Source organism: Mus musculus, chromosome 10, assembly GCF_000001635.26.
Source record: "Mus musculus strain C57BL/6J chromosome 10, GRCm38.p6 C57BL/6J".
Taxonomy (NCBI): Eukaryota; Metazoa; Chordata; class Mammalia; order Rodentia; family Muridae; genus Mus; species Mus musculus.
This window is the reverse complement of record NC_000076.6, coordinates 105,246,481-105,259,638: the sequence shown is the minus strand read 5'-3', so window position 1 is coordinate 105,259,638 and position 13,158 is coordinate 105,246,481. Positions and strand designations below refer to the sequence as shown.

Below are 13,158 nucleotides of genomic sequence, written 5' to 3'. Positions count from 1 at the left end.
CCAGCGACATTTTCAACATAGAATATTCATGGACCATCACCATTGATGTGCTATGGCCAAATCTGTGGCCATTTACCATAAACATCCTTTCAAAACTATTATTGAAGTTACAGCATTTATACAAAGGCCTGACATTCATTCATTTAGTCATGTCATTGAACATGCATTTATTTAAATATTACTCTTCTAAGAGATAACTAAGTCAAGGGTTATAGATGACATAATAGAATTTTGCTGGAGGAAATGGTATAGGTAAGGTTCTGGAGCTGCGAACTCTATCTTCCTCTGTTAAATAAGCACTAATTTAAAATTAAGTTAATTTTAATTAAAATTTAATTTTAATTAAAAGAGGGTAGGGATGGTAATACTAAAATGTATAGGCCATTTGAAGGATGCCGCCTCAATCAGCTACAAAATGATACAATTGAATCTTCATTTAATTCATATTGGCGTTTGAAGAATCTTCAGTAGAGTCAGGGGCAGAAAATGGGCACCATTTTCTGGTGGTTAGTATACTAATACAAGGAGGTCATGCTTGGTTACAGGGTGGCATCAGTAAGGATTAGATGATGCTGTATATATTTCAGGGACCATATGGCATCTTCCTCAAATAATCTCTTTAATGTAAATGTTGTGATTTAGTTTAGTAAATAAAATTTTTCATTTCTTTCAGAACATATCTGAAAGTTAATTTTTTTTTTTCAGAAACGAATTGTATCCTCGTGACACCCAGTCCATATTGTTTTAGGTCTTTAGTTGAATTGATCTTAAGAGTAAATTTTCTGTGGCAATTTAGTAAGGAATGCCAGTTCCAATTAATTTAGGGAGTCTGAATGTAGAGGTTGTACAAAGCAGCATTTGATCCTGAAACTTTCGGTCAGCTTTCATTTTTACCAATTTCTACTTCACAGGAGCTTTTGAAATGCAGGAATTAATGAAGGATTGATCTTCATAAGCTTGTCATATTAAAAATTTGGTGAAAGTCTACCAACTAGTTTAAATGGCTCAGCACGTGAGAGAAATATTCAAAGAGGTACCAGGACAATTCCTTCACTAAAATCATTGAAACTTGGGCAGTCGGGGGCTTTTCTTTCATCTTATGTTAGTCAGTGTGGTGACTTACAGTCTTTGTCTCAGGATCTCTAGAGATGGCTTCCTCTTCAATCATCTTCTCTTTTCTCCACACACCGTGACTTTTTCTCAACTTGGTTTTACATTTCCCTTTGTCTCCTCTTTCTTTTTAGACAGCGGTGAAATATGAGAATTGTTAACCTCGGTAAGGCAACTTACAAACCAAATGAGTAAAGATGTTGTAGCAAGAAAACACACATAAGAATAACATGAATTTTCCATAAGGGTTTTGAGTATGTGTGTGCGTGCGTGTGTGTGTGTGTGTGTGTGTGTGTTTGTATTTTATTTGCATTTCTACTCAATTATCAAATACATAGCATGTGTGTGTGTATGTAGACACACACATGTGTACATTACAGTATGTATATATGCGTGAACATATATGGCATGCATATGTATATACATATATATTTATGCAGTATATACTATATATAGACAAATGATTTATTAGAATGTGTTGCCTTTGTTCTTATTGAATGTATTCGTTACCTATGGTGTTCATACATATGTATCTTTCTACTTGTATGTAAGAGCTGGTCATTATGCCCTATAATGGAGGGTTTATTGCCAAGTGTAGGTTACTTTTGGCCTAGTTCAAGCCAACTGCAAGCTAATCCAATGTATACTTGGAATCCATAATATGATAGAAAATAGTTTGTCTCAATGTAACCTGCTGATTCTCAAAGTCTGAACATGCCCCAACGACATCAACATCAATTGTGGACCAATTGCCAATGGAAGTTTCAAGCTCTGTCTCAGACTCATTCATTTGAAGCTGTTGAGAATGGGGGATGGGGGTGGTGATGGTTCTTATATGCATTAGAAAGCAGGTGGAAATGTCTACTTTTCAGCCTTTAGAGAATTTACCATGATAGATAGACCCATTGAATCTTTCTCACTTTCTTGACCATCTTTAGCAGACTGGTTCTTTTTTTTTTTTTTTCCATTTTTTATTAGGTATTTAGCTCATTTACATTTCCAATGCTATACCAAAAGTCCCCCATATCCACCCACCCCCACTCCCCTGCCCACCCACTCCCCCTTTTTGGCCCTGGTGTTCCCCTGTACTGGGGCATATAAAGTTTGCAAGTCCAATGGGCCTCTCTTTCCAGTGATGGCCGACTAGGCCATCTTTTGATATATATGCAGCTAGAGTCAAGAGCTCCGGGGTACTGGTTAGTTCATAATGTTGTTCCACCTATAGGGTTGCAGATCCCTTTAGCTCCTTGGCTACTTTCTCTAGCTCCTCCATTGGGAGCCCTATGATCCATCCATTAGCTGACTGTGAGCATCCACTTCTGTGTTTGCTAGGCCCCGGCATAGTCTCACAAGAGACAGCTACATCTGGGTCCTTTCAATAAAATCTTGCTAGTGTATCTTACAGTAGCTCTCAGTTTAAGCTCTAGTAGCTATCTTGGTGGGCTCAAGAGAAGTTCTTCTATGTCTCTCCTACCTATCACCCCTGTGCCAGGAGTGTGATCCAGAACAGTGGTTTGCTAATGCTTTGCTTCCCAGTTGTGCTGAGCGGGTTGGGATATTCTTGTAACTGAGGTAGCAATATGGGGACAATTCTGGTGTTCACTCTTGTCCCAGGATAATTAATATAGTTCCCTTATATTCTTTGAACTGCTTTGGTTTTGATGGTAAATTAGGTTATAGGGAAACATAAATCATAAGAAATTCTGGCAACCATTGGTAATTTGTCAAAGAAGGCTTCAATGAGAAAAACATATTTAGGACATAAAAATGAAAGAAATTTAAGGACAGTTAAGTAATCAAGAAATGACGAGGGATTGGTGTGAGATAGCCTTAGCAGTGTAGAAAGCTTAATGGTGGGATGTCCTGGGGAAGAAAAGGAGCTTAGAAGCAGTCAATAAACTGAAGCAATTTGGAGTATGTAGTTCTTAGTGTGGTAGGAGCAGTAAGAATAAAAGCTGCCGTTCTAAGTAGACATTGATGGTGAAAGATCCATAAGTGATACCAGGAAATTTTGCTATTATGCCCTGTATACACATGTCATTTGAGATTGCTTGAATAATTACTTGAGGGAAGCCCACTATACCTTTATTTCATCTTTGTGGTCATTTTTTTGTGTTTAAAATGTTTGCTACCTGACTCTCCATCAATTCCGGGCAGTATCCCAAAGAAGTGATCTTTGTGTCACATAACAGACTCATTTCACTTCAGGTATTCAAATTAAAGTGAGAATTCCAATTATTCACATTGAATAATTTATGCTTCTATATTAGCAGAATACTAATGGTGGACTTTTGGGATCTGTGGCCTGTGGAGAAAAGAATGGGCAGAATTATAAAAATACATAGCTAGTAGGTTGTGATACTGTTTCTGAATGTTAATGTGAAGATATTCTAGCATGAAATGTTCAAATGGGAATTTTAAAGACAACCACTTATATGGCTAAGATTATGCATTTTAGTTAGTTTTTGGCCTTTGTAAATAGTTTACAAAGCACAAATTTGTATGACAAAATAATTTGAAGCTGAATATTATTACATAACAGTGAAATGCATATTTGACTTCACACAATACTATGCTGTTTTGATTTGTGGTTGGTGTACATTAACAGTGTGTGTGTTCCTGCAGCTTGAAGGGCTTTGTCTACTACAACATCGTTCATGAATTGAGCCTTTTTGTTATTGAATTTCACTGTGTTTATCAAATGTGGCTGCGGACCTTTCTGTTTCTCTTTCTTTCCTTTCTGTTTTTCACCAAAGTTAACATATTCCCTTTCATTTCTCTCCAGTTTAGAGTAGTGAATTCTAAGAAAGTATCTTTCATTGTTCAACTGATAAATGTATTTTCCTCTGTATTACTGCATGCAATAGCTCAGAGTTGACTGCTTGGAAGAATAAAACTTAGCAGTTGTCAACCTTGTACATAGATTAAATATTATGTAAATAATAAATGCACTCATTCTGTGTTATTTAATTAAATATTATATTCCTGGTAGATAACAATTAATACTTTATCTTAATTTAAAAACAAACTCTAATACCCATTAATAAGTGAAAGGTATTTAGTCTGGTTCCTTAATGACATATATGAGACGATATTGCTCTTTATCTGCGGGTTATATAATTCTTTTGTGCTTTCTGATGTTCTTAAATCTTCTCTGTTCTTTCCTGCTATGCAGTTAGTATATACGGGAAATTTTTGAGTAATGTTTGCTATGTATAATTTTATATTAATTATATATATATGTATATATATATATATGGTTTCTTTTTTTCTTTTTATTAATAAAGTTCTTTATATGCTTTACATCCTGACAGCTTCTCCTTCCTTCTCTTCTCTCAGTCCCACTCTTTCCTCTCCTCTTCCCCCATCCAGCCTCCCTTCCTCATTTTGCTTCCTGCTTGAATAGATTCTAGAAGGTTCCTACATAAGGAAAATAATTTTAGCACACAGAAATTTAGACTCATTATGATACCCTGTAACTATGGGAAAGACATGTAAAATATACTTAAATAAAACTTGCATTAAATCTTGGCTTCAGATCACTGTTTCTGCCATGCGTATTTATTATAGCACATCGTTCTTTCTTTGTTGAGTGATGCTCGCTTACTTGACTTTGCAGGTCAGTTTCTCCTAGAAGAGTCTCGCCTCACAGAAGCAGCAGAGATGGCAAAGAAAGCAGCTGAGCTGGACAACACAGAGTTCGATGTCGTCTTCAATGCTGCCCATATGCTCAGGTTAGGTTTTGTTTCTGTAGCTTTCACAAAGGATTCTTTGACTTGAAGAAAGCTATTCATTATATTAATTTCCCTACAGCATCATCATAGCCTGCATTTTAAAAATGAATCATACTACATAACCAGCTAAAAATTAATAAGCACTACTTGATTCATTATAATCTATGTGCCCATTGTGCAGGGAAGAAGAGCTCTCAGGGTCCACAAAATTATTGAGATGTTCCTACCCACCTTTTTCCCTTCCCTCCAGAAATTATTACAATAGGAAAATTGTAAATGTAAATTTAATAGCTGTCTAATTAAATGTCCCCCAAATAGAAATATATCAATTAATCAAATATGTCCCTGTATTTGTGTTATTATTATAATATTACTGATTGGGACATAGGGATACCTTTTAATGTGTTTGATAATGGGAGCAATTATCAAATACAAATATACTTAAGATACATGAAATACCTAAAATGGCTCTGTAATGAGTACTACTGATGTCTTGAAGAGATACATTGTGAGAGCATTAAAGCTTGCATTTCAGAAGAGGTATTTCAAAAGCTAATTACAACAGAAGCAAAATCTTGAATTAAAAAAAAAAAGTCAACTATTTTCATTGCAAACATTAAGATTAAAAAGGGGTCAGTGACTCCAAAAGGGATGTTTTAGATGAAGGGAAGAAACTCAGAGACTCAAACAATTTAAAGAATTGTATTTGTTAGTTAATATGTTTGGCTTTTGTTCATATGCTCACTGAATCCCCAGCCCTATTAAATCACCACCAATATGACTCATTGAATGATATCCAAAGTAAGATTTGTATGCACAATCTTCACCACAAATGAATATATATACTTATAAAACGAAGAGTACCATTAACTTGCTATTAAATTCTTACTGAAAAACCTCATAGATTGACATGGACCAGTAAGAATGAATATAAAGAAATATCCTGTAACATTTATTCAGTTGCCCCAGCGGTGATGCCTTCCAAAACTATGATACTTATTCACAGTCAGTATGCGGACATTGATAGAGTCATGCTATGTACTTGTACCTCCGTGTGTGTGTGTGTGTGTGTGTGTGTGTGTGTGTGTGTATGTGTCTACAAATATGTCATGTGTAGGTTTGTGTGCCTATCACTGTAATCCAGATACAGTTCATGAGTCGCATCATCAACATTTTCATTCATGTGGTAAATTTTATAACCACCTAATCTGTTTATCACTGACCTCCAAGAAACAAATACTTAAAGCAAATATATTAATAAGTTTCAGTTATCAATTAAGATTGTTATTGTGTTGTATAAAAACTATATCTTAGTGTCCTCTTCCTTGGATTTTTAATAGTTTCTTAGTACAGTGGTTCAAGAGTTATATAGATATGATAGCATTTCTCTGCACTAATGTTTGCAGCCCTAAAGTATTTCTTACTTATTGAACTCAAGAAGTGTGATATCTATGTCTGGTGGATGTGGTTCAGTTGATAGTGTACTTGTCTAGCATGCACAAAGACTCTGGTTCAATACCCAGGGCCTCATAAAAGCAAGGTATACTGGTGAGTGACCATAATCCCCACACTCTGGAAGTGGAACAGCCTAATCAAAAGTTGAAGGTCATCCCTGTCTTCATTTAGAGTTCAAGGCCAGCCTAGGCCAAAGGAGACTCTGAAAAAGAAACAGTGAAAAATGACATGTAGAAATAGGAAGTAAGAATCAATGTTATTGTCAGTATGTTTATAATAAAGAGGATATCCAATGAAAGTATCGTCAACATAAGGATATTGATGATTTTTAAAAAAAAACATATCTTAATTTGAAGATCAAGTGCTGATGTGGTGTTCTTTCTGAATAATATGCTGGGCTCTTAGTCACAATAAGCAACTGTGAGAATAGGAAAGTATGAATTATAGGCTAATTCATCTTACTCATCATAAATGCTTCCACCAACAAGACATTTCTCTACATAGAAAATCACTGCCTGAAATTCAAGATTTATCCATGGAAGCCCATTATAAGACTGTTAGAACACACACAAACAGACACACACACTGATTAGCACAACACACAACAAATACTTGTATCTCATAAACTTGTAAAACAGAAAGCTACATAAAATATTCCTGGAAATTGCTACCAATTGAGAATGTTATGAGGAGGCTGCTGTAGTCTTACTTGTAGTCACTCCAAGAAGGTGCTGAGGGACTGTAACTTAATGAGGCGTACAGACTGCAAGAAAACCCGCAAGAAGACTCTGGAGACATACCTCAAAATTTCCACAATGCTGATTTGTAAGGAAAACTTTCCACTGGTTCTAGCATTACAATAACAAAGAAAAAACTCCAGGTACACAGACACACACACACACACACACACACACACACACACACACAGGAGTTATGTTAGAGTGGCTTAAAGGCTATATAGTCTAGCTAGTTCAACAATGGCTGTCTACCAACAGAACATCCAAGGATCCAGTATTTGATCAGTACATGCAACTGCATGTCCAAGCTAGTCTTCAGTACACAGCAGAATCTCACAGAAGTAGGCTCTAATGCCAGTGGAGGAATGGACTTTCTAGTCTCCACAGCAAGCAGGCAAAGAGAACCTCCTTCCTTCTTTCATGTCCCTCATATAGGCGGCCAGCAGAAAGTGTGGCCAGTATGAAAGGTGGATCTTCCCACCTCAAAAGGACTCAACTAAAGTGGGTGTTCCCAATTCCAATGATTTAATTAAGAAATAATCCCTTGCAGGTGTTCCCAGCCTCTTAGGTTTTAGTTAATTCCAGATGCAGTCTAGTTGATGACGAAGATAGCCATCACAATCGTTTACTGTACAAACCGATTTCAAATCTCTTTTTTAGTATCCAATGCTATTCGGGGATTTGTTAAAAGTACTCAGAAATGTTTCTGGTTTCCTCTTGAGTACAATTTTGTTTAAAAAAAATGTCATAAGTGATCCATATTGTGGTTAATGTAGTTTCACAGATGAAATGTTCTAAGGGAGTTCTAAGTTCTAAGCTGATTTTGATATCAAACCTTTTATCAGGGGCTTTATGCTTGGTGAGCACTACCCTTTAGTGCCAGGAATAATACTTAATGACCCTGTTTGCCCTTGAGGCTCAGCAAATTCTACCCTGTTGGGCCTGTATCACCATCTCTCAAAGCTGGAAGAGCATTCTCTGAGACACAGCTGCCTGCTGTTATGCTGAGTTTAGAATTTCTTAAGACTACATCTCATGGGTGAAACCTGAGTGGAAGAAAGTTAGAAGATGAAAGAATATGGGGCTCCTGCTTTGCTTGGGAATGGTGAAATTCATGTTGTGGCTAATTACCAAGTGCGTTTACAGGGATGGCGAGCACAGAGGCTAAGTCTCACTTAATGTGCATTGCGGATACATGGTGACGCTTTTAGGACTTCAAATAAAAACTTTTAAAGTCCTAGATGCTTCCAGATGAGACCTTTACTTTTTGTTTTTAAGGCAGATTGATTATCATCAAAGGAAAATATCAAAGGAACTTAAAATGTTTGAACTCAGTAGAGTTATGTCTACATAGTTGGGAGAGGAAACAATTGAAGCAACTATTCTGTTAAAAGCGTTCTGTAGGAAGGGATATATTCAGTTTTCCCCCTCCCGAACTGGAAGTTGAAATGAGAGTATGAATTTATTTGGTAACTGAGAAGAAGTTAGGAGGGAATAAAAATACATTTTACCTGGTTCATAGACTTTGGTATGAGAATTTTGTTTTGTTTTGTTTTGTTTTTTCCCCTGTTGAACTAACTTGGTGAGGGATGAAAGCAACATTTCTGCTGATGTCATCTGCCTTTTTGACACTGTGTTTTGCATGCATACCTGACCCTCTCCTATTTCTACCTACACATCTTCAAAGGGGACATTTATATTCTTATTTTATAGCTGCCAATCCTGAGGGTCCCATCATTGCTTCTCAGAGTTGGCAGAGAGATCTGAAGACCACTATCTTGGCTACATATAAATGTTATTTCACTATCACAGGCTCCCTTCATTTCATAGCTATGTGACTGCCCAGAAACTATGGTTCTTACTAAAGGAAGACGACTTGAAGAAGGTGACAGACTCACATATGTAAATCCTAAATGATAAGTCCTCCATAGGGTCTTCAAATGAATTCTTTTATGGTAAATCTTAGAAAGCAGGTTTATATGTTCACTGGAGTGTTTGTTCCAACCTTGTATCATTGGGGTACACAACTTACAGAAACATTGTCATGGACTGTGTCTATTTCCAGTCACACAGCTTGGGTAAATGTGCTCTTACTACTTTTCTTTATTTTGGGCATAATGGTTCAAGCTCGCAGTGTCCCCGGTGTAGTAAGGAATGTCCTACTGTGTCATACATAGCACCTGGTTCCGATTGTTTTCTTAATTTCTAGAACAGAGTGAGTATATGAGCAGGAATCATTATATTATATTGTAATTTCTCCACTCAGGCAGCACAGTATTAAGTGATTATATACTATACAAACATAGCATTTAAAAGTAATAACTTCTTTATTAGCTCTACTGGCGGTGACAGAAAATTTAAATTCTTGGATGAAAAAGAAACAGAATCGGGGTAGTTTCTCTCTCTCTCTCTCTCTCTCTCTCTCTCTCTCTCAGTGGGTGGGGGGTGTGGGAGTGGGTGTGTACATCTGTGTTCAGAGTAAATGCAAACTTAACCTTTAACATTTCTTAGTTTTGCATCTGTGAATTCTAGTAACTACAGAGAGAAAAATTGAGGGGGAAATATGCTTTGAATGTGTACTGGCTTGTTTAGAAAATAATGAGGAAAAGATGCAGCAAAGCACCTTTGATTTCACTAATGATGTATTAGCTGTTAAAACTGATATAGGGCTCATTTAAAGTATGTGGAAGATTTCTGCATGGGTTCTGTGTATATCAAGAGATTAAAGACCCAGAGCTATTGCTATCTGAAAGAGACAACTTTAATCAATCCTTAAGACAAGGTTTCAAGGCTGTGATGATGTTTCTCCATTAAATGTTTTGAGAAGACAAAAATCAGGATAAGGTTTCATGGTTTTTTCAAATTATAGGTTCAGCAGTTTTTTTGAGGTATCTTCTTTTTCTTGTAGCTACATGCTGTTTGAATTCTGCTACTTGAAGTCTCTAAGTAGCAGAAATGAACTTTGAATTCCTTGCATATGTCTCCCGTGAGCTGGAGTCAGGCATGGGCCACTGTATCATTTTTTCAGTAGAATCCTATTTAAGGCAGGTTATTATGGGTTGTAAGACATTTAAGGCTTGACAGAGGAAATTGATATTAGGGGGTACCTTCTAACTCAATCAATGCCTCTTTAATATCAGTGAGTGAAGAAATCACCCAGAGACATATTCTGCCCTAGTGGGTTTGGCTGGTACCTAAGTTTTTATACTTGTAGCATGTTGCAGATGCTGCTGCTTCCAAAGCTGGTTCATCTATCACGAATACAGGCAATTAGTCCTTCCTCTTATTTCTCCATTCTCCCAGTCATTTCTCTCCTGCCTGAAATCCACTTTGAACATAAGTGATAATTTACTGTGTATGAGTATAGTGATTCACATTACCAATCACTCCTTCCCTTTTAATTTTTCAACATAAAACATCTTTTAATCTTCCTATATCCAGGCTTTATAATCTGTCTTTAGAAGCCTTTGGATGGTTTGTGACCATGAAAAAAAAAATTGAACTCACATGTTAGCATGTGATTCATAGGAATCAATTCTAAAATTAGATTGTTAGAGTTAGCAGGAAGGCTCAACAGGGAAAAGCTATGGGTGCCCAAGGTGAATAACACCTAGCAGGAGAGAATTAAACACCCCCTCCTCTCTCTCTCTCTCTCTCTCTCTCTCTCTCTCTCTCTCTCTCATACACACACACACACACACACACACAAACAAACAAACACACACAGAGAAAAATGCAAAATAATTTAAATTACATCATTTTAAAAAGTACATATGGTCTTTTTTTTTTTTTTTTTTTTACATTGTAAATGCCCAGTCACTGGCAAATTCATTGCTGTTTTTTTTTTCCCTTTTTTTTTAATTAGGTATTTTCCTCATTTACATTTTCAATGCTATCCCAAAGGTCCCCCATACCCACGCCCCCCAATCCCCTACCCACCCACTCCCCCTTTTTGGCCCTGGCGTTCCCCTGTACTGGGGCATATAAAGTTTGCAAGTCCAATGGGCCTCTCTTTGCAGTGATGGCCGACTAGGCCATCTTTTGATACATATGCAGCTAAAGACAAGAGCTCCCGGGTACTGGTTAGTTCATATTGTTGTTCCACCTATAGGGTTGCAGTTCGCTTTAGCTCCTTGGGTAATTTCTCTAGCTCCTCCATTAGGGGCCGTGTGACCCATCCAATAGGTGACTGTGATCATCCACTTCTGTGTTTGCTAGGCCCCGGCATAGTCTCACAAGAGAGAGCTATAACTGGGTCCTTTCAGCGAAATCTTGTTTATGGGTCTTAAAACTGCTTTTGATGTCTGCACAGAGTTTTTCTCTAAGGAGTTTATAAACAATTTATTTCAGATGTTTCATTTCATGGATCATTCTTCCCCATTGTTTTACATATGTGAGATTCTGGTGTTGCTATTTTAGGATCTCCCATACATCACATAAAAGAAATGACCATAGCATGTAAGAAACGTCTGGGTTGTCAGCTACTTTAAACAGGTGTATACCAGCCGTCCTGGGGAATCAAGTCTTGCCCTCCATTCGTAACACTCTGACTTGGGAGGTGTTTGACAGTATTTAATAGAATCCCAAAAGCACAGAGCAGAATACTGCTTAGTTCTTTGCTTTTCAAATAATGATTAATGATTTTGTCATTTTTGCAATTAAGACTTGATAAGTATTCCAAGGACTGCTCTTTCTGATGAGGAGTATAAAATATAACCTACACAATTATATGAACTTTGAACACTTCCTCATGAGTTTTCTCTCTTGTCCAGAGAATAATATAAATGACCACTCTGTGCCTGGAAACAACATATTCCTTCCCCTGGTTTTCCATGTGCTATCAACAATACTTTCTGATTAACAATGGAAAGACTTTTTTAATAATAGAAACAAAATTCTGCAGTGGAAATTAGTTTTATACATATATGACATACATAATAAATCCTGTTTTTTCTTTCATTTCCTTTAGAATGTTATCAATTGTAATTCTAGCTTAAATGAACTCTTCTGAATATTTCCTTTGAGCATTAAACTTCTGTCTTAGTTACTTTTTTATTGCCGTGATAAAATCCCTGAGCAAAAGCAACTGAAAGGAGGCAAGGTTTATTTTGGCTTGCAGTCTGCAGAGCTGCCATCCCTTATGATGTGAAGGCATAGGCTGGTGGGAATTTGTGCTGATAGACACTCTACCTCTGCAGTGGGTAAGCAAAAAAAAAAAAAAAAAAAAAAACCAACAGGAAGTTCCACAGTAATACGGAAGTGCAAGGTCCTTCCGAGGACTTCCAACCTCAAGTGAAGGTCCTCCTTCTAAAGGGCCCTCCACCTCCTGTTGAAGTACCAGTTGCTTGGTATCTTCAAAACATTTTGTCTGATACAGAGCCTGGCTTCTCTTTTGATCAGTATGTGCCTTCTGAATTGAAGGTTGTAGAGAGTCCATAGTAATGGCCATACGGATAATACTTGATGTCTACTGTTTGATCTTACTTCAAGGCAACTTACTTTCTTCTAACACCAAGTTACTCCAGTTCCCTACCTCCATGCCTTTTATGTTGCTCTGGAGAAAACCCTTCCAGGGTGTGACTGAAAAAAAAAATGCTAGTTCACATTTGCAGATGCATCTGAACCAAAGTGAATCTGTAATTTGGTGGAGGGCACCTTCATCAAACACCCTAGCGAGGGAAGCTTTTCTGTTTCATGCCAAGCAGGAGTACTTTTCTTGACATGTTGAAGTTGAACTTTGACATTTACGAGAATATAAACAGCAGTGGCACATTGTAACATACCATGAATCTAGCAGAGCCTTGGCTCAAGGTTTGGTTAAAAGATAGTAGTGTAGCGGATTACTTTTCCTTCAAACATTAGCAAGATCTGCCCGGTTCTCCAGAGAGATCATATCTTTAGCCATTCCTATACTTCATGCATCTACTTGGGGTATGGCTTAATGCTTATTTCTCTTGACCAAAGTACAAATTCAAGTTACTAAGGAAAGCTGACTTCCCTTCTTGCTTAAAACCGGACTGTAGTTCTCTAATTGAGAGATTTAACTGATGCATTATTTCCTTTTACTTTTTGTCTTCTTGTTGATGCCAACGTTTCCTAAATTACAGCTTTAAAAGAATATT

General features: G+C 37.0%; 1 protein-coding gene across 3 annotated transcripts in view; it reads left to right on the top strand.

The window, feature by feature from the left end:
- The window catches only part of Tmtc2 (transmembrane and tetratricopeptide repeat containing 2), a 386,817-nt gene that overhangs the window by 314,841 nt on the left and 58,818 nt on the right, over positions 1 to 13,158 (top strand). For all 3 annotated transcript variants that reach the window (XR_380404.3, XR_003948700.1, NM_177368.4), the window contains one exon: positions 4,730 to 4,844. Coding sequence is in view for 1 of the 3 variants with exons in the window: in NM_177368.4 (NP_796342.2) it covers positions 4,730 to 4,844 (115 nt within the window). In the remaining 2 variants the exon portion in view is untranslated. The remainder of the gene's footprint in view (positions 1 to 4,729; positions 4,845 to 13,158) is intronic.